At 40.3% G+C, this 26,045-nt stretch overlaps 1 protein-coding gene across 3 annotated transcripts in view; it reads right to left on the reverse strand.

The window, feature by feature from the left end:
- LOC114601617 (protein argonaute-3) overlaps nt 1-26,045 on the reverse strand; it is a 57,915-nt gene that overhangs the window by 17,024 nt on the left and 14,846 nt on the right. For 2 of the 3 annotated variants that reach the window (XM_028738929.2, XM_077931950.1), the window contains 14 exons: nt 22,920-23,040; nt 22,052-22,260; nt 17,710-17,846; nt 15,150-15,284; nt 14,233-14,320; nt 12,857-13,004; nt 11,245-11,364; nt 9,211-9,333; nt 8,894-9,027; nt 7,832-8,016; nt 7,056-7,215; nt 5,220-5,310; nt 3,588-3,782; nt 549-683 (listed from right to left, as the gene is read on the reverse strand). In XM_028738929.2, coding sequence (XP_028594762.2) covers nt 549-683; nt 3,588-3,782; nt 5,220-5,310; nt 7,056-7,215; nt 7,832-8,016; nt 8,894-9,027; nt 9,211-9,333; nt 11,245-11,364; nt 12,857-13,004; nt 14,233-14,320; nt 15,150-15,284; nt 17,710-17,846; nt 22,052-22,260; nt 22,920-23,040 — 1,981 coding nt within the window. Of the gene's footprint in view, nt 1-547; nt 684-1,423; nt 1,636-3,587; nt 3,783-5,219; nt 5,311-7,055; nt 7,216-7,831; nt 8,017-8,893; nt 9,028-9,210; nt 9,334-11,244; nt 11,365-12,856; nt 13,005-14,232; nt 14,321-15,149; nt 15,285-17,709; nt 17,847-22,051; nt 22,261-22,919; nt 23,041-26,045 lie in introns of those variants that run through there. The other variant, XR_013393697.1, reaches the window with a different exon arrangement.

Here is a 26,045-nt window from a genome sequence, read left to right on the forward strand (position 1 = left end):
ATGCCATTTTGTATCAGTCAATTTTGCTTGCCTTTGAAATCGAACAGTAAACTTGGAAAAATAGAAACATATAGCTTTCTATCAAACCAGACCCATAGGCCCATCTAGCCTGATATCTAGATACTCAGCAGATTGTCAAGGTCTCGTACAGGGGCTTTAGTAAGCCCTGCTGCTCAAGATGTTTTTCACTAGAGTGACTGAACTGGGGACCTTCTGCAAGCAAAGTTGTTACTCTGCCATTGTGCTATGGCTCCTCATTGAAGCATTTACAAAGTGGGGGAACTCAGCTGTTGTACCATGCTATGAATCAGGACATCCTCCACTGAAATTTTGCCTCTACCATCATTTGTCAGCCTCTCAATCCCATCTACGACAGGGGTAAATCATAATGGGCTATCTTATAGGACTGTTGTAAGGATTACAACAAGATGATTCATCTGAAGTGCTGTGAAAGTTCTAAACCACTATATACATGCTAATAATGATAGATTACACTTTCTTCAGTCATCCACTTGGAAGCAACTACACTGAAATTAGACAAGTCTTACCCTTTCTGTCCGATCAGCACAAAACAGCCTTGTATGATGCCTCTTCTGAACAACAATATATGTTATGCCAGGCTGGTAATCCTTTTCGAGACTGATACAGGCCTCTCTAATTGCTAGCAGCTCATAATACAACACCTATAGTGCAGATACAGAATGGTTAGCTTACTCTCAAATAGAAAATAAAACAGGACACTTGAATCAAATTCTTATGTGAAAAGAAACCAAGATCACAAAGAAAACGGCAACAAATGAGTGGACAGAAAACCTCTCAGAATTTGCTCTAGTAGCAAAACTGATATATTTAAGAATAAAAGGGGAAAGGTAACAGCAAGACAACTTTATGGCACACTGCAAGCCTTTTACTGAACATTCTAGAAAAAACTCATTGCTTCACCGATCTTAATGTTTTGAGGTATAAAGGTATGGATATTATACTAATTTATGTTATTTTAATTTAAAAATATGAAATTAGAAATTTATTTCTTGAAACATTAGTAGTCAATGTGTACACTTCAAATTCCTGATCCTTGTTTATTTGTTGTATTGGTGTATGCTGCTAGTATTCTCCCCCCCCCCCCCGCCCCCGAGTCTTCATGATAAATTAACAATTTTAAAAAATACACACACTACTTAATTCTATTGCAGAGACACACACATACATTTGAAGTGTGTCTAACTTTTAAGTCTACTAAAATGTAGAAGACACTATAGTATTTGCTGGTTTAGAACTTCCAAGGTCTATGTATAGCAGAACTGCAAAACAGACAATATAGATTTATACAGATTTGGGCTGGACTTGCAGTTCAGTCTGGAAGCTAGCATCCTGGTGCAGTTATTAGAACAAGTGTGTTTAAACAATCAGTATCAAGTCCCACCCATGCGACAGGTCATGTATTTGATATGGTGCTTTGTGCTGGGTAGAAGGAGGGCGATCTCATTGTGGGGAACTTAATGTAGTTCCATTGTTGTGGATGGATCACTACTTGGTCCTGACACATCAGGGACATAATAGAAACGTCCTGCTGCCAAGCTGACAGCTCCTCTGCTGGCATGGAGAATGAGGGTCTCGAGGAAGGAGAGCATCTTTCTGAGGAAGAGGAAAACACTCCTTTACAAAGGAAGTATTCCTTCGGTGACAAATAAACATCCTCTTGAGGAGAGACTATGCCTCTAGGGCTCCTTGTAATGGTCAATTTGATAATTAGGCATTCAAAGGTTGCAGGCATCACATATTGGCTAGATAGGCTGGTGGAATCAGTATTGTAGTGCATACTAGCAGCAATGACAATGGGAAATGCAGAAGTGAAATTTTGCAAGTAAGTTTACGCTGTTAGGTAAGGTGATGCAACCTACAACCCCTATTATAGAATTCTCCCAGTTGCTACCTATTTCATGTGCAAGACCACTGACATGGGGTGTTAAGGAGTCTCAATATATGAGTGGAATGACATCAGAAGGTGGGGTTTAGATTTGTTAGACACTGAGGAGGGTCAGGCCAGACACAATCAAGTAATTCACATGGTGCATTATTAATTTACTGCCATAAGAGGTGATGATGGCCAGAATCAAGAACAATTTTAAAATGGGATTAGATAGATTCACAGAGGACAGATCTACTAATTTGTGCTAATGATAGTATATGCGACCTCCAGGTTACCCTTTGAACTCCAATTACTAAGAGGACTGTTGCCTTCAGGCTCTACTTGCAGGCTTCCCAGAGTAACCGTGTGTGTGTGTGTGTGTGTGTGTGTACACAAGTCCTGGGCTGATCTTTGGAAAGAATAAATGGCCTGGTGACTAGCACAATTGCTTTTAATGCCCTCTTCCAGTTAGTGGACTCCAGCCATCTCCATGATTTCCCAAGGAGCTAAGGGCAATAAAGGGAGAAGGGAGATGGACCTGGAAGGGTCAGAAGACCTGTGACCAGTTCAACCAAACATGTTAGAACATATTATGGCTATTTAAAATATCTAAAGTGGAGTTTATTATTTATTAAGTTTATATACAGTCCTTCATGTAAGGATCAAAGGGCAGTTTACAGTATACAACACAAAAATATTTAACAAACAAAACACAATCCCCACCCCCTGGCAGTTTTAAAAGTAATATATTGTTTCATTAGCCAAAGGCCTGGGAGAAGAGGAGTGCTTTCATCTGGAGCCTAATGAAAGCTCCAGAAGAGCCTCCCTGGGGACGGCATTCCACAAATGAGGAGCCCCTGGAGAAAAGGCCCATTCTTACATTGCCACCCTCTGGATTTCTTGTAGAGGAGGCACAAAAGGGCCTCAGAGGATGATTGCAGGATTGGTTCATATGGGGAGAGGTAGTCTTTAAAAGGTAGAACCATTTAAGGCTTTATGGGTCAAAACCATCTCTTTTAATTGGGCCTGGATACTAAGTGGCAGCCAGTGCAGTAGGGCAAGGATTGGTGTTATATTCTCAAACCATCATGCAACTTGGCCACTGAATTCTGTGGGGGACTAGGACCTGACTGAAGGGTCCGGTTCTGAACTGCCCACCTTTCTAAGTATTCCCACTTTGACAGGAGCAGCCACCTCTCAAGAACCTTAGGTGACCATCAGGTGACCCATTTTTCCTTTGAAGTTCAAGCTGTGCTGCCAAGGAAAATCCCAGGGAATCAAAGCAGAGTTTGACATCAACTCTTGGACTGGCTACACTTGAAAGTTTCCGATACTCTGAAGTGTAGCTGATCACACTGAAACTTGAAGCCACTGTGATCAAGCTGACTAGCGCTGTGTTCAAGCTCTGCTTCTGAAAGGGATCAGCTACACTCCAAGCCTTGCATTTGTTGCCAAATTAAAATGCCAAGGAACTATCAGGAACACATTTAAAGGTTCCCAGTTGCTTCTTTGCAGTCATGTTGTCCCTTCCACACACATGACATCACATGCTACATCAGGTGTCACTTGAGGGAAATGGACTTGCGGGCCAAATTATAATCCTTGTAAAAATAGTTTTATAAGCGCCGTAATCTGCTCTGAGGGCCCTTTTATGGTAAAAGTTGTGGGACATAAACACCTGTCGAAACTGCCCTTCTGACACTCCATCACGGTAGAAGATTATTCGTGTCGGCTTGAAGCGTGTTGACTTGTAGAACTGGATGAGAAGTTCTCGAACCATGGAGGCCAAGTCTTGGATGATCTCCTGGCGGGGTTTTTGAACTCTCACTGTGGCACAGTACCTGCTAGGATGGGCATCCATGCTACCTACAACCTAAAACAAGAGAGGCACATGAAGAAAAATGATCGTTCCAGACAGACAACACTTTCTCTAATCTGCGTAAATAGTTTTCCCCAACAGGAAGCACAAGCCTTCAGAGAGTGACAGTTGCGAAAAGCTGTGAAAACCGCTTATTACTAAATTTTGCTGTATAAAAGCTTGGAAAGTCATCCACATTTAAGAATGCAGTAAGTTTTATCCACTGAGGTCTAAACAACTGTGCTTCATTCGCCATGTGAATAATGCATGGCTAATTTGTCATAGACATCCAGTGGCGTAGCGTGGGGGGTGCAGGGGGGGCCGGCCGCACCGGGCGCAACATCTGGGGTTAGGGCAAATCCACAGGTTAGGGGGCGCAAATCCATGGGTTAGGGGGCGCAAATTACTTGCCTTGCCCCGGGTGCTGACAACCCACGCTACGCCACTGTAGACATCTACTGGAGCTCTCATGACATACACACAGCAAACACACCCACTTGGACAAAACTGAATCTGATAGCACTGGTGATCCTAATGCATGGGTTAAGAGATCTTGTGGAATCTGCTTGTTTTTACTATAACCTCAAGATCCACCAACTAGAATTTGGTGTAAAAGACATGTTCATGTTCTTGTTGTTGTTGTTTAGTCATTTAGCCGTGTCTGACTCTTCGTGACCCCATGGACCAGAGCACGCCAGGCACTCCTGTCTTCCACTGCCTAATTCTGAGTCTAGCAACAGTTTTGAGTATCTGCGCCAAACCAAGCCTCCCAGATCTTTCACACGCAAAATCTATTTCTGGTTACCCCAAGCTTTCTTCATTTCAGCAGTATTATTTTGTTGGGTGGTGGGTTTCATTCTGTTGCTGCTGCTGGTTTTGTTAAAAAATGGGGAGTCAGAAATCCTTGCTGATCAACTGCAAATGAATCAGATATATACCAGTTGATCCAGATCTGCCTTCTTCTCACAGCTATCACGATGTTATTATCTATACGCTGGCTTCATTCACTGAAAATACTAAATGATGATTTAGTGCAGTGGTTTTCAAACGGTGTGCCATAAAGGAAGGTGGTCCTTTTCCTCATTGTGCAAGTGGAGAGGGTAGTGTGAAAGCCCAAGGATTTGCTTTGGTTTCTTCCTGTTTGTGCAAAGAGCACTAAAACATGGTGCAGCATTACATATGTGCAAACTGAACCTTGCCTGATTCATAATAATGCTCCATCTTGCGCATGGTTAGCCCTGGAACCCCAAGCAACAGTCATTTTGTATTAGGGAATGCTTTGATTACATCAGAAAACTAAGCACAAAAGGAGGCAGGGAGAACTAATGAGACAGAGACAAGGGGCCTATTTAAGGCAGTCAATGCTTGTGAACGTTCTCTCTCATAACTAAGGTATTCAATGATTCAATGAAGGTTGGGTGGGGGGCACACACAAATGTGAATGCAACTCACAGCAGCGATAGATGGCTTCTTTCCATCCCCAGCAGGTGGATGAGTAACATCTGCTCCCAAGAAAATCACTGGTTGTTGGAACACAGAAGGTCTTTTAAAAAAAAAGGTGACATGTCAATCTCAAACCCAAACTTCATCTACCGCCTTCCTCAGAAGGGTCCTAGACTATGCACCTCACATTCTAGAAGGTAAGCAACTATTCCTGAAATGCATCCACGGAGTCTAGAAATCTTCATACAGAAAATTAAAATGCCAGAGTTTAGTTTTTTAGAACACATAGGAGATTTTGGATGTACCAGACTTCCTCTACTTAAAATAAATAAAAACAAACACTCCACATTGCTGTAGGAGGCAGGGAAGCTCTGAATACATGGGCTTACTAAAGATGTGCAAGTCAGAGGGCATCTTGCAGTCAGTCTCACACTCCTGTGACTGGAGCTGATGACTCAAATCGTGTGGCCAGAGCGAGGTGGACAATATTGCTCACTGTGAATTATACTGCTCGCTGCATAATTCCTCAGGGATAGGTTTTTGAAACTGATTCATGGTACAGTTTATTCTTTGAATAGTGGGGACAAAAACTGTTACTTACTGGATGATAGGAATAATTATATTATATATAAGGGATATGGTTGCTATAGTAATCCGGACGGATCAGACAAAAATTATCCTGCGAAATGGGGTCCAATCTCCTAAAATGTGCCTTTCAAATTGATTGCATGTATTTATTTATTTATTTATTTATTTATTTATTTTTGCAATCTAATCAGTCACATTTTTATTGATTACAGCCAATTGCCATTACAATATGATTAACACAAAACCATCAAGAACATCTAAGGTTATCAAATTATCAAAATTTTAAATTATAAAGTTCCCCAAATCACTTAGATTTAGCTGTGTCAAACCCTGTTTCTTATTAAAGTTTTCAATAAGATAACAGCTACAAAAAATACAATTATTAATTATGTCTGTACAGTCATACCTTGGATCCCAAACGCCCTGGAACTCAGACGTTTTGGCTCCCGAACACTGCAAACCCAGAAGTGATTGTTCCGGTTTGCAAACATTCTTTTGGAATCCAAATGTCCGACGGAGCTTCCGATTGGCTGCAGGAACTTACTGTAGCCAATCAGAAGCTGTGATTTGGTTTTCGAACATTTTGGAAGTCAAACTGACTTCCAGAATGGATTCCGTTCGACTTCCAAGGTACGACTGTACTTTTGTGATGACCAATGTTGCTTTAGCAAATTAATTTGGCTATCAAATCAAGCACGTAACATTAGTAATGCTATAACTTGGTTAAAAATCACATTCTTAAGATTCTTTAAGTCAATAAATTAAATCTGAATATGGAAGAATAGCTCTGCAGGAAAAATGTAGTTTGCCTTTAGCTGAGGATTGTCGGAACCTGTGGTCCTCTGGATACGATCAACCCCTGCCAGCATGGCCAGTTGTCAGGGATAATTAGAAGTTCAACAACACCTGGAGGGCCATAGTTCTCCACCATCCCTGTTTTAGATTATGCACGTGCATGCTGCAGTAGGTGTTTAAGAAGAGGCATTCCCCAAGTATGAAAATTGAGAAACACATTTTCTCAGATGGCACTTGTTATCTGAAGTTATGACTATATATACTTAGCAATTGCAACTAAAAACCATTTTGATTGTATTAAAGTGCTCTCTGTTACACTTTATGCCAATCAGTGTGGTTTTTAATTGCTCAGTCCAACTGATCATTTCAGGCCACATCTGGGGGGGGGGGGGAGCAATTCCCTTAAGTTCTACAGAGTACACAATTCTGACATTTGCCTTAACATTAAGGTAGGATTCTTACCGTTGATGAGGTACAAGGATGTTGTTGATTCCTCCCAGTTTTACGTTAATCTTTAGGCACAAGTTAGAGAGGGTTTGAGGAGATGTTTTTATGACATTCTTTACTTGAACACACTGCGTGGCCATCCCCAAAAGTGTGTCCCCCACACGCTTCACCTCGGCTGAGAAACAAGCATTGATGTGAAGGGACTTCAATATTTTACACCACAGCACAGTTCTAAAATCTGTCTCTGAAATGTCAGCTCACTAAGTCATGCCCAATGCACAGGATGTCAAGAGAAAGGTACAAAATTTAAAAAGCAGCACAACTCTATATCTTCAGTACAGAATGAGGTCCCCTCCTGATAGGCAAAGAAAACTGGAGAGAATTGAACTCATGCTGACAAGAGGAGCTGATCTGCTTTTCTTCATATGGAGCTAATCTTCCCTAGCAGCTAATAGGGAGGAAAACAATGAAGCTTAGCTGGAATGAGAGAGACCAACAGGAGAAAGAAAACCCAAGACAAAAGTTTCTCCTTCCTTGCAAGTATGAATGCAAAGCTCTCCTTCCAGGCAAGAGTTTTATCTTATCCTGAACAACATTTCCCCCTCTTCCAACTTGTCTATTTCTCAGCCTCACAAAATAGCAAGACACATACAACAAGTCTGACCTATGTTGCATGTCCAACTGGCCATTTATTACAGCAACTTGCTGTGCTAAGATTGTCATTTGAAAGTTTGAAAACAGAAGCGATCAAACACAAGCTGAACCAAAATACAACTTTAATATTTATTTACCATACACTGGTGTTTTCCCTGGTAGGATGACTATGATGAGCTGGAGCCCAGAATATGTGTTTTTAAGGTGTCGGAACATAGGCTCCACGCTGTCGGCACCTTGTGCATATTTACAGAAGCATGGTTGACCTTGGATTGGCATTCCTGCATCCTTGGAAATTTTGCGCAGCTGGTCTGTAAAACCCCTGGCAAAAAATGGAAAGCTTTCTGAAGGAGGAATAATGAACACCCACCGATAGAAACTAAGCATACCCCACCCCCCAAAACCCCTGAATACCTTTTTCTTCCAATCCCTAAAGTTGTGGGTGCATAGATCACATACTTTCTCCCTCCAGCTACTTCTTTCTGTAGTGAGAGCTTTCAACAAGATTTATGGTTATGATGGTACCACTCTCAAGCCCATTTAAAATGTTGTTTCAAGTTCCTGTTCATCACTGGTTTGCATTACACATGATTAAAAGCGTTGCCAGCATAGCTTTTAACCACACATAAGGCTGTCAGGGGCTGCTAAAGGAGAAACTACACACAAAGGAGAGGCTTTGTGGCCAATGTTTGTAGCCAATGGTTACTGTTTTACTATATAATATAATCTTTAAATATATTGTCATGCTGCAGTTAAGTTGGCATGGCCTCCAAGACACTGCAACTGCAGCATAGCGGAACAGCAGGTGGAACAGTTCGAGAGAGCTGAAGAGAAACAAGTGAGAACAGCTCCCCAGAAACTGTCCTGCTCAGGTGCTACTGCCCATCTCACGTCTTTAACCCTTCATTCAGTCCCTCCTTGCCACAATGTCAAAACTATCCAGTGAAATTCAATCATAAACCAAAGAGTAAAGATGTGAAAAACAGGTTGTCAGCAACAAGGCAGCTTTTGGGTAAATAAATCCCATTTGTAAACAATGTCAGCAGCAAAGGTTGGACAGCTTCACAGGTTTTAAGGCAGAAGCACAAAACTCATACCCTCTTCTAATCGGTGACCTACCATGCAATAAAAACTGCGTAACATGAGGGCAGGGGAAGGAAGGGAGAAACAGCTCACTGCCTCATTAACAGGTGGCTTACTTCAGTATTTCTTCACGACATTGTCTCTGTGTTGCAAAGCAAGCAATTGCCCACATCTTGATTTCCACACCAGTATGAAACTGTTTTCCCCGCATATCCCACACACCATGACTTGGTGTTGCAACTGTTCGATTCTATGGAAATAAACGGGAAGAAAAAAATAAAATTAATGTACTGGTAATTTACAATATGTGCATCAATAAATCATTCCACAGGTGTTTAAACTCAGACGGTTCTATGAAGGGAAGAGCCACTAATCAAAGTTAGAATCCCATCTGAATATTACACCAGGAGACAAACAAACAAGGGTTTCTTACCCGCCCTCCGTACTGCAACATGGGAGCTGGAAGCACACGCCCTGTCACATGAGCCATCTCATCACGGACTTTAAACTGAAATTCTTGAACAAATGGGTCGGCATCATAATTAGCACTTCTCACCTGGCATAAAAGTGGAACCAAAAACAGCCATATTGAATACACTTGTTATTGCAGAAGTGCTAATTTAAGGGTTCAATTCCTTTCTCCTCCTCTAAGTCAAAAGCAAACAACGTATTCCAAATGTGGAACAAGGTCCTTCTGTGATTCTTCAACACAGACTTGGCTGCCTTAAATTACAAGCCATTTGCAAAAAATTCCATTATTATTTACTATTCATACCTCATTTGAAGATGCTTAAAAACTTACTAAAGATGGCTGCTATGCCCTTAAGGCTGAAGCTCAAAGGTTGGCAAAATAAAGGCATGCATATTTCCTAGACCAGTGGCACGCAAGGAGAGCACATACCTTTTATCATGCTCCATTTGAGGGGAAGCTGCCCTTTCTTAAGAGAAATCTAAAGCATCTACAACTAAATATAAGCAGAGTTTCTTCCAAAAGTTCAATCTAAGCCTCAATAGACGATGACATACTATTATTGTTATTTATTGCATTTGTTAGGCTCTTTAGAAAAAAACAAATCTCAAAGCAACTTAACAGCAAGATGAAATACAAACAAGTAAAATATATTAAAAGCCAAATTAAAAATTTACATACAATGCAACATTCCTAAAATGTTCATTGAACAATAGAATAAGACATCCTACCCATACCTACCGAAGGATGAGCTAATTACGGGCTAATTAATCATCAGAATTAAATACAAACATCTTAGCCTAGAACCTAAAAAGTGACCATGAAGGTGCCAGGTGTGTTTCCTTGTGGAGAGCATTCCACAAACAGGGAACCACTAGTGAGAAACCCCATTCTCATGTAGTCACCCTCCACACCTTCCTCAGATGAGGTACACAGAGAAGGATCTCTGAGGGCCACAGGGTCTCAGCTGGTTCAAGTGGGAAGAGGTGGACTTTGGGGTCCTGAGGATGGTGGCTTTATAGGTCCAAACCAGCACTTTGAATTGAACCCAGAAACTAATCAGTAGCCACTGCAGTTGGGCCAGAATTGATTTAATAAACTCAGACCTGCTGGTCCCATTTGGGAATATGGTCACTGAATTCTACAGTTTCCTAACAGTATTCAATGGCAGTCCCATGTTTAATGCATTGCACTAATATAGATTAGTTTGACCAAACTGCTGGAGGCAGTGCAAGACAGGAGTGCCTGGCGTGCTCTGGTCCATGGGGTCACGAAGAGTCAGACACACCTAAATGACTAAACAACAACAACAACAAATATAAACTAGAGATTATTAGAGTATAGACAACTGAAGTTAAGTTACCCCTGTGCAGACAGGGTTGCAACTGGATCACCAGCCAAGCCTGCTAGAAGATGCTGTGCACCACTGAGCACAGCAGTTGAGCCAGAAGTGCCCCTAAGCTCTATATCTACACCTTCAGGGTGAGTACAGCTCCTTCCAGAACAGGTCCCTTTTGCACAAGGGCATATAACATTTATAGCCTGGCTTGCATAGTCCCAGGTTTGTACTCACTCCCTACAGACTATGGGCCTAATTAGGCCTGTTAGGCCTCTAAGGTTGGCCCACCGGACCGTTTTGGGCAAATCATACCCAACTTTTTCATGCAAATGAAAAAACATACAAAGCATCTTACTAAAGGTTAGAAGAAACAAATTAGCCATAGGTCTTGGTATTTATAGGTCTTGAAGATGCAGAGATAATGAGATAAATGTTGCACTAACTTTCATGTACAAAGCAGACTAACCCAAGTTTTGTCTTCACTAATTGATTTCAGAGATGGGGATAACAGTTATGAAGTCAGCAGCAACACACTCTACAACACTAAGCAGAGAAAATGGCAAAAAGGAGGCTGTGGGATTTAAGAACAAACTAGGAAAGGCCGTGTTTTATCTTCATTAGTCATTCAAGGGTACACGAGTCCTCTTTCTGAAACTAACCAATCTGCTGATTTCTTCTTGTCTATCTGGCGCAGATCTTGCTGTTGCTTTAATCATGGTTGATGTTTGATTGTCTGTTAGTTTCTTGATACATCGCTGGCCTGCCACGATGTTACAAACCTGCAAAAATGGAACATGTCAGTCTAATGATGTACATTAAACAAATTTGTTGGAATCATTTATGAACCTAGCATATTGCCTGCCAAAGCAATTTTAGAACTGTGTTCTAGTAATGTGAGCGTCCCTATGTGGTAAGAACCTCAGTGCAGTACATGTTTCCACAAAAGTTAGCTTTTCTAAAGCTTTCCTAAAGTTATCAATCTTCCTAAGATTCAACATTCAGAATAGGAGAAACTGAATGGCTTTAAAAGAGGATTAGACAAATTCATGTTGAATAAGTTTATCAATGGTTATGTTCTACCTTCACTGACAGTAGGTATGCCTCTGAACACCAACAGTGGAGAATCCTAAGTGGGAAGAGTGCTATTGGGCCCAGATCCTGCCATCAGGCCTACCTTAGGCTTCTGGTTAGCCAGTGTGAGAAAAGGATGTTGGACTAAATGGGCTTCTGTCCTGATTCAGCAGGCTCTGCTTATGTTCTTATGACAAGTTGACGGAGCCCATACCCTTCATGCAGAAGGTTCCAGATTCATTCCCTAGCATTGCCAGATGAAAGATTAACAGGAAGCAAGGCTGGGAAAAAGCCTCTTGCTTCCAATTCTGAAGAGAAGCCACCAGTCAAAGTAGACAATACTGGGCAAGATGAACCAACAACCTGACTGAATAAGGTAGCTTGATATGTTCATTGTAATCCACCAGTCAGAGCCAGTTCTTGAAGTGAACAGAGCTTGCAATCCTTCCACACAAAAACCTACTTACCCCAAACTTTCCTCATTTCAGCAATATTATTTAATGCAGTGTGCAGGGGGGCATTTTACTGCACCAAATCCTACCGAGCATCACCCTGGGTGGTGACCTGAAAACAGGTGCATTCCATAATTGTTACCTCCCTTTGGAATGCCTTCTCCCCTGCCATACATAAACCATCATTCATCAGCTGCTTCAGATGTCTTGTAAAGACATATCCTTTTGCCAAGGCATTCCTTGACCCATAAAATTAGATCTTGGTGTTACTGGATTTGCTTTTTCAATTTTTACACTTGCATCTCAGTTTTTATATTGCTTTAAATGTTTTTATATTGCTTTTATGTTGTATTTTTATATACCACTTGAATATTTTTAAATGCGAAGCTTTTAAATAAATAAATATTTGAAAGCTAGTTTTGTAACATACACACATACACATGCCCTGAACACAATAAAGAGTCCTGTGGGCACCTTAAAAACTAGCTTGCTTATTATGGCATAAGCTTTCATGTACTAAAGCTCATTTCATCAGATAAATGGAGTTATTCTTAGATGGCAGGCATGGCTGTAGAGAATGGGTATATTTTTTAAAATGTATACATGAAGCTTTAACTTTTTTAAAAAATAAGCTAGAAAATCTTTCCTTTATATAAAAAGTTTGGCAAACTGCTTGTACTGCACACAATTAAAACATCTGGTAAATCCTTTTTGGCTATGCAAAGTAACAGTGTTCTGAATAAATTACTTCAAGAGGCAGATAGGTGTGTTTCTGCTCCTGTCCCACTTGTAGACAAGGAAGATGAGGATATTTCAGCTGCAGGTTGTATTTTTCTCTGAAGTACTGTGCTACTGTTCTCTCCACAGTCTGACCATTTTCTAACTGCAATGGGAAACTGAAAAGAGAAATTGAGTTTTAATCAGAGGAGAACTGAGGGAGTTAACTGCCTTCTGGAAAAAAATTAAGTGATTTTTCTGGAAGTTACACAACATTATTTTATGTCAGTCTTATAATCATAAATAACTTTTTAAAATTTATATCCCGCCCATCTGGCTGGGTTTCCCCAGCCACTCTGGGTGGCTTACAATATATATAAAAACACAACAAAGCATCAAACATTAAAAAAACCAAAATATCCTATATGAGCAACAAAGAAACCAATAAATCAATAGAAACCAATAATAACAATAATGAACAGATTACAGTTATACCCAAATTAAAATAACCACCAGCCCCAACTAAACATTTTAATAATAGTAATAATAGTAATAGTAGTAGTAGTAGTAGTAGTAATAATTATTATTATTAATTTATTTATACCCCGCCCATCTGGCTGAGTTTCCCCAGCCACTCTGGGCGGCTCCCAATCAAGTGTTAAAAACAATACAGCATTAAATATTAAAAACTTCCCTAAACAGGGCTGCCTTCAGATGTCTTTTAAAGATAGGATAGCTACTTATTTCCTTCATATCTGAAGGGAGGGTGTTCCACAGGGTGGGCGCCACTACCGAGAAGGCCCTATGTCTGGTTCCCTGTAACCTCACTTCTCACAATGAGGGAACCGCCAGAAGGCCCTCGGCGCTGGATCTCAGTGTCCGGGCTGAACGATGGGGGGCGGAGACGCTCCTTCAGGTATACAGGACCGAGGTTGTTTAGGGCTTTAAAGGTCAGCACCAACACTTTGAATTGTGCTCAGATATGGAACCAACATCAACCCAACAAAAACAAAACAGAGGAACCAAAATGAGAACCATTTAAATCATTTTAGCCAATTGCCCCAACCCAAGAGTTGTTCCGGTAATGTCCTCCGGCCTCTAAGGAGCCTCTCTTAGGAAGGACACAAAGTGGCTTCAAATCAGTGTGTGCATCCAAGAATATAAGGGAATAATACAAAAATAAAAACAACAGCAACAATGGTTTTTTTAAGAATTACTGTGCAATTTGGGTCTATGGACCACAATAAAGTTGTGTGTGTGTGTGTGTGTGTGTGTGTGTGTGTGTGTGTGTAAATAAAAAAACCAATACAGTGTCATGCATTCCAAATTCTAGAAAAATTGGATGGTGGATTTTTACTGTGGCCATGTATGCAACATTCCAGTCAATTGTTTAAAACATTTGCTTACGTTTGATGACTGGCAGGTCTCCGTGTAACGTTACAGACACGGTACTTTCGTCTCATTGTTCCACAGTGAGTCACTTCAACCTTCAGACCTATGTGAAAACAAAGGGGGGAAGAGAAATACTGATGTCACAGAATGGCTGCACCCAAAATGGTACATGCACAAGCTGTATTATAACAGAACATGCATATTAATGTACAGCAGAATAAGAATGCCATCAGGCTTCTTATTATGGAACAATTCTACAAAGAATGGTTACTTTGAATATCTCATTTCATATGCAAAGCAAGGGAGTCTGGGGGAAAAGAGGGTCCAATAGACCTTTGGACAGATAATGCCAACTTTCCATTGGGCCCCTTTTGTACAAGCACATACACATGACTTGATCTCATGTTGATAAGGTAACTGGGAGAAGATGGTACAAATGTACAGCAAACTGCATGGCTTGGCACCTATGACATTACCAAAATACATTCACTCTTATCTGTAATTGTGTGTCCCAATGAAATCTGGTGAGCTAAGTCTTTAGGGGTGGTATTGGCTTGTTTTTGTTTTATTATGTATTTTGTGTTCTCATTTTGTATTTTTATGCTGTGAACTGCCCTATGATCTTCGGATGAAGGACGGTATACAAATTTAATAATCATCATAATAATAGATAACAAATGCATTCTCGCTCTGCTTGCTCCGGGACCTGTACTGTCAAACTGCCATTTGACTAAAATAAAGGCAACCTTTTCCAGAATACAAATCTCTTACCAGAACACACATTTCATGCAAATTAGTGTATGAGTAGCACAAAAGATGAAGAATCATATGCATTTTAAAGGAACTTAGGAGTGTTCAGGAAGAGCAGAGGAAAGACTTCTGAGAGCATTATAAGCTACTCTACATGGATCAGTGCTCTATTTTCTACTTACCCTTTATCTCTTTGGTGAATTTTACCCGGTGAGAATCAGTCAGAGGTCGTGGCTGTTCGTCAATGTTGTGAATATCAAGAACTTCACACATAAACTGAATTACAGGTTGTGCTTTGTAGAAGGCAGTGGCAGAAACTAAGAGCAGAAAATAGAGCAGTTAAAAAAGTAGAAGTTTTCCAAAGCTTTAAAAGCAAATGAAATGGCTTCTTTCTGAAGACTAAAATAAACCATTGGTACACAATAATTAGTTCTGTGTATACATTTGAAGAAGAAATCATTAAAATCATCACTATGCTTTGGGACAACAAAGTGCCATGTAGTACATTTTCTAATTAAAATTATTATCTCATGAATTTAGAGCAAGTTTCCCCAAACTTCTCAGTTTACTGATCCTTTGTCATCACCCATCCACCCTGCAAATTCTTAGGAAAGCAAATGAAATAAAGTTTAAAAATATCAATATTTAATCAACATTTATTAACCATCAATCACCAATAACAGGAATCATCAAATGTAAATATATATATATTAATACAGAGGTTTCTCAACGGGAAGGAAGGTACACTTTGTAAATGCCCACATAAATAAAAACAAAAACTAGGGGTTCTATATTAACCAATTTGGGAAACACTGATTTAGAGGGTTCATATTGAAAACAAGTAATCATTAATCTTATGTAGGGTAATAAACTCATGACTACCAAAGTGAGCAAAACAGTAAAAGTCTCATAGTAAGTTACACAAATAATTATGTACATTAACTCCTATATCACTCAGTCAAATTTCAACTAGCCTAAGTTCTCCTTCTCCCCACGAAGAAACAGAACACCCAGCATCCATATTTTCATTCTTGCACAAAACTCTAAACTTGCAAGTTAGACTCAAGCCTGAAGTTTCTCCCAAACTAATAAGATCTCCAAAGCAAGTCCAAAAAAATAAATAAAATGCCATTAATCTAGTTTCAGGGGAGGGGAAATAGCAGGCACTCAAATTCACATATAAGGGCACAATTTTATACAACAACCATTTAAAAAATGCTGAAAGGCACTGGACTGTAACAACAATATATTAACAAGAAGAAGTTAACAATAGACAAAATATCATTAGAATTACAACGCTTACAAACAACCATATGGCGCAAAACAAATGGCTATTGTATTGAAGAATGCTCAAAGCAGCTGAGAGGAGACAGGCTTGCAGATAAGGTCCTGTTTCAATGATCTTCGTAAGATCATGACACCTCAATAACGTTTCAAGGTCCTGAATGAATTTTCACAACTGGGAGGACTTCAGGAATGTTTAGCGCTCCAAATAAATTACTCAATTGCAATAAGATAATACAACTGCAAGCGTCCAAAATTATTTTTTTTCTTCCATATTTTAAACATGATGTCACTGCAAAACATCACTCAAAAAGCATTTAGGGATATTTGAGACTTTGCTGAATTATAAAGGCTTACTTAACTTAGGGATGAATTTGTTGCCACCTTTGCCATGCTGTGTGTGCGTGAATGCAAGGCAATACGTTTCAAATGCTTTCCATACAGCAGAATTACTAGACTGTGAAACAGTTAACGAGGCGTTTTTGAGGTTCCCAGGCCTCAAGTGCACCAAACAGAATGTCCCCATACAAATATAACAAAACATTCTTCAGACATGCGTCACCACCAGCAGCCCGCCAACTTCACATGACGCATGCTAGCCGACGCCTACAGATGCTGATTAACTGAATGAACACAAATAGCTTGTGTGCATCCCCCCAAAAACTTCAACCTGCTGCAGCTTGTCACCATGGTAACCAAACTTGTTACACCAATTAGAAAACATTTTATAAGTACTTAGTCCTGGATGGGCAACAATTAAGAAGTTTCAGTGGACCAGGTTTCCTCTTCAAACCTCATTACAGAATGAAGTTCTCCTGCGCTAACAGTTTTACTCCTCAAATACAACATTCACACAGGCATTTTAACCTAAATATGAATTAGTATGTTGCTTACAACTTTTAAACCTTGTCTATTCTAGCCATAAGATTAAAAGCAAAGCACCTTCATGTCAGAAACTGGGAGGGGGGCATTCTTGAGAACTGCAAGTATTACAAATAATTTCAGTGTTAAGACGCCTTCCCCCATCAAATCATACCAAAGTCAGTGACCTGTTAGTAACTAACCAACTCAAGTTCTGTCAATGTGATTTTGCTTATGCACCTATCACTGCCTGATGAAAGGCATGGCTTTTATTAGTAATGCCTGCTTTCCCATCTACCTTGTAATTAGCAGACAATATTTCTATCATATGCTCTTGGATTCTTGGGCTTAAGTATTTCTATAATTCAAAACATTATGAAGGAAAATATTTGCAGCACACTTTACACCATCTACAAAGGAGAAAAGCTGGCAGGAACAATATATAGAACAAGACAATTTGCATGTTAACTATTTTGATTAGTTATCAAATTTTACAGCGATGAACTATATCTATATATGTATACTATTTCATACTCCGATACAACAGCCGTTTGTAGAGACAACATACTTCTCCATGCTCTCAGAGAACTGGCTTACCATCAATATTCAGCATCATTTTCCACATTGCAGGTCGAACAGACTGATGGAATCCAAACCATACTTCCCTGCCACCTCCCAAGGGATGATCATAGCCTTCTGGAGCAGAGAAAAAGGAGCGGCCTACAGGTGTATACCTATATAAAGAAGAGGTTATGTTACTGCTGTAGCTAAATATTTAGATGGTGGGTGCATAGCCAATCTAGGAATGAATCTTTCAAACGTTCCAAGAGTTGCAATTCCATAAGTGGCAGAAGTTATTATGAAAATAAACAGTCTTGCAAGGTCCTGCTTTTGAAACAGTAACATATATTTACATATTTATCTTGGGTCTGAAATTGCAATAGGTATGGAAGTGGGATTAAAGGTCAGAGTGTGGAGACTAATTTTTTACAGCATCTATTACACACTTTTCATGTGAAAGGGTTGGATAGACACTTCCCTGTCAACCTCATTTGGGGTTAAAAACGGAAGTCTCATGCTTCAAGCTTGATCCAGGATATTACTGGGCCCGCTGAAATCATAGGAATGATTTGCTGAAGCTGGAAGGCAACAAAATATGTTGGTAAATGAGGGACTCTCCAACTTCCCAAGCTGGATTCAAAATACAATGACAAGGAGGATAACCTAGGACATTTGGAGCAGCTTTAATGTGTTGCCTTCTCAATTACTTAGGAGCAGATATGCTTCTGTTACTCTTTCCTCAAAATTTTGTCCTTTTAATTACAGTACCAGAAGGTGGGACCAACAGAAGTTGTTCTTTTGTTTTGTAATTTTTACGCAGGAGCTCTTCAATGAATGATTAACCCTTTATTGACTAAACTACCAGGTAGTCAGCCCAATTTTGTGTTAAATATTTGCTGGGAGATCCCTCTAAAATCCACAACCAGCAAGGGGTAGCTTTAACACATGGCTTTATTTGGTTTTATGACTTGAAGTTTGCATATTTGTTATATTTGGGGTTCCTCGGTGAAAAATAGAATAAAAATTAAGAGTATACAAAAGTTATTTGACTTCATCTTTTTCCCCCTCTGAGAATTCCATCAGAAAATAATAGCAAAAACAAAAAGCATGTTTTAATTTTTTACGGCTAAGAAAGATTATAAATGGCCAAGGGCTGTTCTGATTTTCATTTTATTTTATTTTAAACTTTCCATCCCTTTGATGAAAGTGCTGGTTGCAAAGTGAAACTAGCTTGTCTATGCTACTGTGAGAAAAGAATGTGCTCTGATAAGGAGACAGGCGAGTCAAGCTTTTAAGGCAGAGACTGTAAGATCTTAAGGTGGAGATTAAGTTGTTAATAAGACCAAGAACACTCAGTATGGTAAAACACTGTTGGACACCCCACTGACCACTGGCATTGTGCAGCAATTATTGGATGAGCAACTAAAAGAGGTAAGAGCTGAGGTGGATAAGATGGTGAATGAAAATGGACATGGGGAAGATGAGGTTAAAAAAGACACAGAACCTTTGGAGAACAATATTGATAAAGTACTGTCACAACAGGAGAGTGGAATGGTAAAGGTGGAGACAGTAGATGATGAAATGGAGAGGACCTTCACACAGGTGCCTAGAGAAGTAAAACAGTCAAGCAGTGGACTTATGAATGTTGGAAAAGTAGAATGAAACCATGGACTGAGAGATTGTTCTGAGTTGGCAGATAGAGCTGAGAAAGGGTTCTGTGTACAATTTGGAATGAATTTAGAAGAAAAAGCTACCAAGCCTCTGGCAAATCTTCTTGGGGGGGGGGGGGAGAAGCAGAATTGCAAAGATCCCGTTGATGATCTCCGGCGGGCTAGGGACAAAGGTGAGAGCTGTTTCCTAGTTCTGCTGGATCTCTCAGCGGCGTTTGATACCATCGACCATAGCATCCTTCTGGACCGTCTTGAGGGGCTGGGAGCTGGGGGCACTGTTATACAGTGGTTCCGCTCCTTCCTCCTGGGCCGTGTTCAGAAAGTGGTGGTGGGGGATGAGTGTTCAGACCCCTGGGCTCTCACTTGTGGGGTGCCTCAGGGTTCTGTCCTCTCCCCCATGCTTTTCAACATTTACATGCAGCCGCTGGGAGAGATCATCAGGAGGTTTGGGCTGGGTGTTCATCAGTATGCGGATGATACCCAGCTCTACCTCTCTTTTAAATCAGAACCAGTGAAGGCGGTGAAGGTCCTGTGTGAGTGTCTGGAGGCGGTTGGAGGATGGATGGCGGCTAACAGATTGAGGTTGAATCCTGACAAGACAGAAGTACTGTTTTTGGGGGACAGGAGGCGGGCAGGTGTGGAGGATTCCCTGGTCCTGAATGGGGTAACTGTGCCCTTGAAGGACCAGGTGCGCAGCCTGGGAGTCATTTTGGACTCACAGCTGTCCATGGAGGCACAGGTCAAATCCGTGTCCAGGGCAGCTGTTTACCAGCTCCATCTGGTACGTAGGCTGAGACCCTATCTGCCTGCGGACTGTCTCGCCAGAGTGGTACATGCTCTGGTTATCTCCCGCTTGGACTACTGCAATGCACTCTACGTGGGGCTACCTTTGAAGGTGACTCGGAAACTACAACTAATCCAGAATGCGGCAGCTAGACTGGTGACTGGGAGCGGCCGCCGAGACCATATAACACCGGTCTTGAAAGACTTGCATTGGCTCCCAGTACGTTTCCGAGCACAATTCAAAGTGTTGGTGCTGACCTTTAAAGCCCTAAACGGCCTCGGTCCAGTATACCTGAAGGAGCGTCTCCACCCCCATCATTCTGCCCGGACGCTGAGGTCCAGCGCCGAGGGCCTTCTGGCGGTTCCCTCATTGCGAGAAGCAAAGCTACAGGGAACCAGGCAGAGGGCCTTCTCGGTAGTGGCGCCCACCCTGTGGAACGCCCTTCCAGCAGATGTCAAAGTGATAAATAACTACCTGACATTCAAGAGACATCTTAAGGCAGCCCTGTTCAGGGAAGTTTTTAACATGTGATATTTTATTGTATTTTTGGTTTTTATGGAAGCCGCCCAGAGTGGCTGGGGAGGCCCAGCCAGATGGGCGGGGTATAAATAATAAATTATTATTATTATTATTATTATCCCACCCCTAAATTAGGATGGAAAATCACAGCCATAGAAATGGGATCAGAAGATACAGAACTGGGTGTGAATTAATGAATATACAATAAGTAAATAACTATGGATTACTGTTTCAATATATGACCACAGTGGAGAGAGTCATGTGTGAATAAAGATGAAAAGTTCTTGTTTTTCAGCATTGGAAGTAAAGTTGTGCTAAACTGGAGGAAGACTATTGTGGATATGTACTGATGATAATAATAATTGGAGAACCCCTTTTAGACTTTTTGTGTGGAAGGGAAAATGAATGAACTTGAGATGTCTGAAGACTGGGAAAATATTGCCTAGCAGAAAGAGGAACAGCTGGATACTACCCTGGAGTGAATACTGTGAATATTTTGAATAATCCTTATATGATATACCTGACAGATGGAGAATTGGAAGCCCTTTTTATTTCTATCTCTTTTATTGTTTTTATCTTCCTGCTTCTTTTTCTTATTTTTTTCCTTGCTTTGCTTTTGTTTCCGTTTTGCTTATTTTGGTGTCCTCTACTCTGGGTTACTAAGGGAATTGGACACACATGAAGGTGGTGGATGGTTGATGAAGGGCCCTGTGTGAGAAGTGGGGAAGGAAAGATATCCCAAGGTGGGAAGCTGGGAGAAGAGAAGCTCCAAGGTAAGAGCTGGAAGGGTCCACCTCCTTCTGTGTGAGACAAGGATTAAAATTTTCCTTTGAGATAGGACTTTGTACTTCCTTTGCTCTTCCTTTCTTTTTCTTTTTCTATTTAGATTAGTTTGATTTTTATTGTACTGTATGATGAAAAGATTCAACAAAATTTAAAGAAAAAGTAAATAATAGCAGACTTCTGAAAGCATACATACACAGAAAGTTGCTATAAAACATACAAATTATGTGGTTCCACAGTAGTCTTAGTAGATTAGACAAGCAAAAAACTGTCATAGTGTGATTGGTATTCTTTTACTGCTCTGTTGTGGCCATTATCTTGCTGCCTGCCAGTTGCCAACACGAGCATCTCATGTCCTTGATCACTTCTGAACGACCTCATTGTGAAAAGGCTTTCCAATTAACCATTGGTCTTCCAGAAGAATTATGTACATGTCTAGAAGTAGCAATGTGCTCAGTGGACAAAACTGAGAAACCTTTACTCATATCACTAATGCAAAATGTGGATGAACCCTTTCTCTCCCTTACCCTGAAAAATGTGCATAGGAGTGTAAAGAGATCCATTCATAAAGATCAACTTTAAAAAGATAGATAATGTGTTCAGAGAATGACAGGGAACCTACTTCATGGAGGGTAAGTGTCGTAGCACCACATCGACAGCATGAACAGGGTTAGTGCTGATTGGCTTGTCTAATTCCAGAGGTTCAGGCAAGGTTCGTCCTGTCAGAACCTCATGCAGCAAGTGCCAGCTCACCCGGGAAACAAACTTTATTGACACCTTGAAGGGACGATCTTTACCACCTTCTCCAGGCAATGTTACATCCAAATCAACCTGTTAAGGGAAAAAGCCATAGGAGAGGATACAGAGAAGAAGAATCCTAAAGTAAGTAATTTATCTGCAAGTGTTACTTTTTTTCTTCCTCTGGCCAAACTGTACTGAAGGATTTAAACCTATTTTACCAAATAGAAGACTGAAGAAATGCTAGGCATCTATGTGAATGACAATGAAATGGCATTCCAGATTAATTCAACATGCCAGAGCTCACAGTGAAATTAAGAACTGCATCCACTGGTGATGATGCTGCAGACTGGATGTGCGTGCACACTCAATGTATCTCACCCACACCACACCATTTGTGTTGCAAGACTGTGTCCAGCGGAAATGTGTCCAACTACCTTGTAAACCTTGTCAATTTCATACACAAAAACTCAACTATTTAGTCCTCAATCCCAACTAAAATAAACTCAACTGCATTTGTGCATACTCAACCCATTAATCTCCACTCCCCCCTTTCCCCTCATCCTGTCTGTCATTTCTCCCATCGCCCAGATTTAGATTGTAAGGTCCTCCAAGACCTGCCATTCTTTGTAAAAATACCACACCAAGTGGCTGCAATGTACAGTAACAATCAATAAAACCTTAACATTTTCAGAAAAGATTTCATTTATCTTACAAACAATTAGAACACATGGAAGGACAAACTATCTTACCCCAGTTGTTGCAACGGGGAGCGGATTGGCTGTATAAAGGCTTCTTTTACCATCATAAACAGGTCTACGGTCCCCAAATATTGTCACTTTAAAATGCTGCACCATTGAATCTACCACCTCCCTAGGGAAACAATATATATATATAATTTTAAAACAGTATGGCACTAAGGGAGAAAGTAAGAAAAACACTACATTTCAGCCCATTTTAATATTTTCAGCATTTAACCAATTGTCTAAAAGAAGCTTCATTTAATTACGATGTCAGAACAAAACAAAGTTTTAAGAGTGTGCATAAGATGGGAGAGAATGGTTATTGCTTCTTCCTCAGTGCCAAATAAAATTTTAATAAAAAGAACTCAAAATGACAGCTTGCTGCATGTGTTTAACTGCTACAAGAGAAATGCTACGTCCCTGTGCTTTCCAACACACTTAATTTCCTTATGCAAAGCTGAGAACAATTCAGTTCTTTACATATTCCAGTGAACATTTCTTGTTACTGCAACTCCTCTGACTGGTGATGGCAACAATTACAACACAGTGACCTTGCGGCTGCATCTTATCCTGTTAAAAGTCACTGTTGTCTTAGGCCACTGAAAACATGTCTTTGTAGAGAAATAATAAGTTGCATTGAGCTTTCTTCCCAAGTTTAATGCAATAACAGAAGAAAAAACTGCCCATCTCATTGCAAAGAAATTCCCAATCACAGTGCAAAAAAGCAAATGAAGATTTTACGGTATGTATACTTGAACTGAGGGCAAAAAGTTGTTGATCTCCCCCCTCCCCTCTGCTTATTTTCCTATATAGCTTTATTACTGATCTTAGGAAAAACTACTCAATGAGATTTTTTGGCTGAGCAGAGTAAAAATATTATGATGAGTTATTTTCCAGCCTTAGGATTTCTTCATACATTATGTAGTCTTAGGTGGATACCTCAAGATTGTAAGGGTACACAACATGGTACAGTGGGAATGTGTTTGAGAATGCACATATATCAGATTCATGAGTTTGGCTGTGGCTTCATGTTGAGTATATATTTGATGGCTTAAACAACAGTTTGTTTCTGTGTAGCGAGTGACATGGCCCTAAACATCATGGGGAATGCTTCTCAGTGGGAGTGAGGTTTTCAAAGGCGCATCTCTGCACTACCAGTACTGCCAATAAAGTTGTTTATTTATGTTATTCCATTTATAGTAAACTTTCCACAAAGTATCTCAAGGCAATTTTTGTGTAGAAACATCAATGAAAACAATTCAGAACAATTCCATATATACAAACCATTTCAAATCCAATACAGATAAAGACAGGCTTAGCCACTTAAAAGACTAGTGCATTTAAGAGGAAGGTCTGCAATAGATGCTGAAAAGACAATAGAATAGTGCATGTCTGATACGTAATGGAAGCTCCAAAGGTAGGTGCCACCATGCTAAAGGCCTGATTCCTATATCATATGAAACAGACCTCTTGCTGAAATTATTTCTGCACGAGACAGATGATCTGCAAAGCACAGACTCAATTGGGTATATGAGGGTGAAACAATCTCTGAGGTATCCTGGTCCCAGACTATATAGGGCTTTGTGCACATAACAAACACCATGAACTTACACCATGCAACTGTTTTAGCAGAGGAATGACATGGTGGTGATTGTCTGCTCTGTGAGCAGTCAAGCTGCTGCATTTTGCACTAGTTGCAGCCAATCTCAAGGGCAGCTCCACCTAGAATGTATTGCAGTAATCAAACCCAGGTTACCAGGGCATGGACAAAAACTGAAGGGAAATACACCAAAGGTATTCTTTGATCCACCAAGACTGGAATAGACACATGGGTGCCTCCCTTTGCAACAAACCACTTACCAACACATCAGATAGGACCATCATGAAGCTGAGTGAAAAGGGAATTCAGAATACAAGGTGGGAAAACTAAAACAATTTTATTGAGATAGGACTTAAGCTGAAGTTTTGTTTCTTAAAGTTTTCCTTATTTATACTATACAGTGGACCCTCCGGATACGAACTTAATTCGTCCCTGGGGTCCGTACTTACCCCAAAAAGTCCGTATCCGGAGGTGCCACTTCTACACAAGCATGCGGTGCGATAGAGCGCTTTTGCGCACACATGAAAAGCGCTTCTGTGCATGTGCGTGGGGCGAAACCCGGAAGTATACACTTCCGGGTTTGCTGCGTTCGTAACTCGAAATTATGTTACCTGAAGGTAACGTAACCCGAGGTACCACTGTATATGGAGTTACTGTCTGTTTAAGTTACATACTTGACTGTATTTTACTATTACAAACTGGAGAATTTTGCCTGAAAGTGGTATAAAAATGTAATTAAATACAGATTGTGCATCTGGTGGTATGGAAGTCTAGTGAAAACAAATGGTGTTGGTGGAGTATAGCAAGTAAAAGGGAAAACACGTCAACGTGATCTCCATACTAATCCCAGCACCTCACGGGCATCAAATTTTGGTCTCACTCCCCATCCCCCCCCCCACAAAGCAGTATGCAGCCCACAGGTTCCACGATAAAGTACTCTTGTGGCCCACTTGGTGTGAAAAGTTGGATGACCCTGCTCTAGAATAAGCATGTATCAGAGGACTAGGTGCACAGCAATGGAACACAATACTTTAATAATAATAATAATAATAATAATAATAATAATAATAATAATAATAATAATTTATTTATATGCCGCCCTCCCTAGCCGAAGCCAGGCTCAGAGCGGCTAACAACAGTAAAATGATACAACATTCTAAAATCATTTCATTATAAACTATGATTTCCCACTGCACATTAACTAACCTGAAGGTCAAAACAGATATCTTGAATATACTTGAATAGTAGCATCCAGCAACATTATGGGGTCATAGCAAACAAAAATTTAAATGCAAAATAAAGTTATTCTGAGAACTTGGGAGCCATCCACCACCACACTGTCCAAACACTAGGTGATGAAACTTCTCAGCAGGTATGAAATCATTCAGTTCTAAAAGCATGAGTTCACACCAACTGCATATTGCAGAATCTACTAGAGCTAGAGTTGAAGTAATCTGCCTTTTCTGTAAATTACATGCTTACATTTGCTTCCCAAGTATGACTTATCAATAAAAGCTCAATCTCAAAGCTCTAGT

This window comes from Podarcis muralis, chromosome 7 (genome assembly GCF_964188315.1).
Source record: "Podarcis muralis chromosome 7, rPodMur119.hap1.1, whole genome shotgun sequence".
In the NCBI taxonomy this organism is placed as follows: domain Eukaryota; kingdom Metazoa; phylum Chordata; class Lepidosauria; order Squamata; family Lacertidae; genus Podarcis; species Podarcis muralis.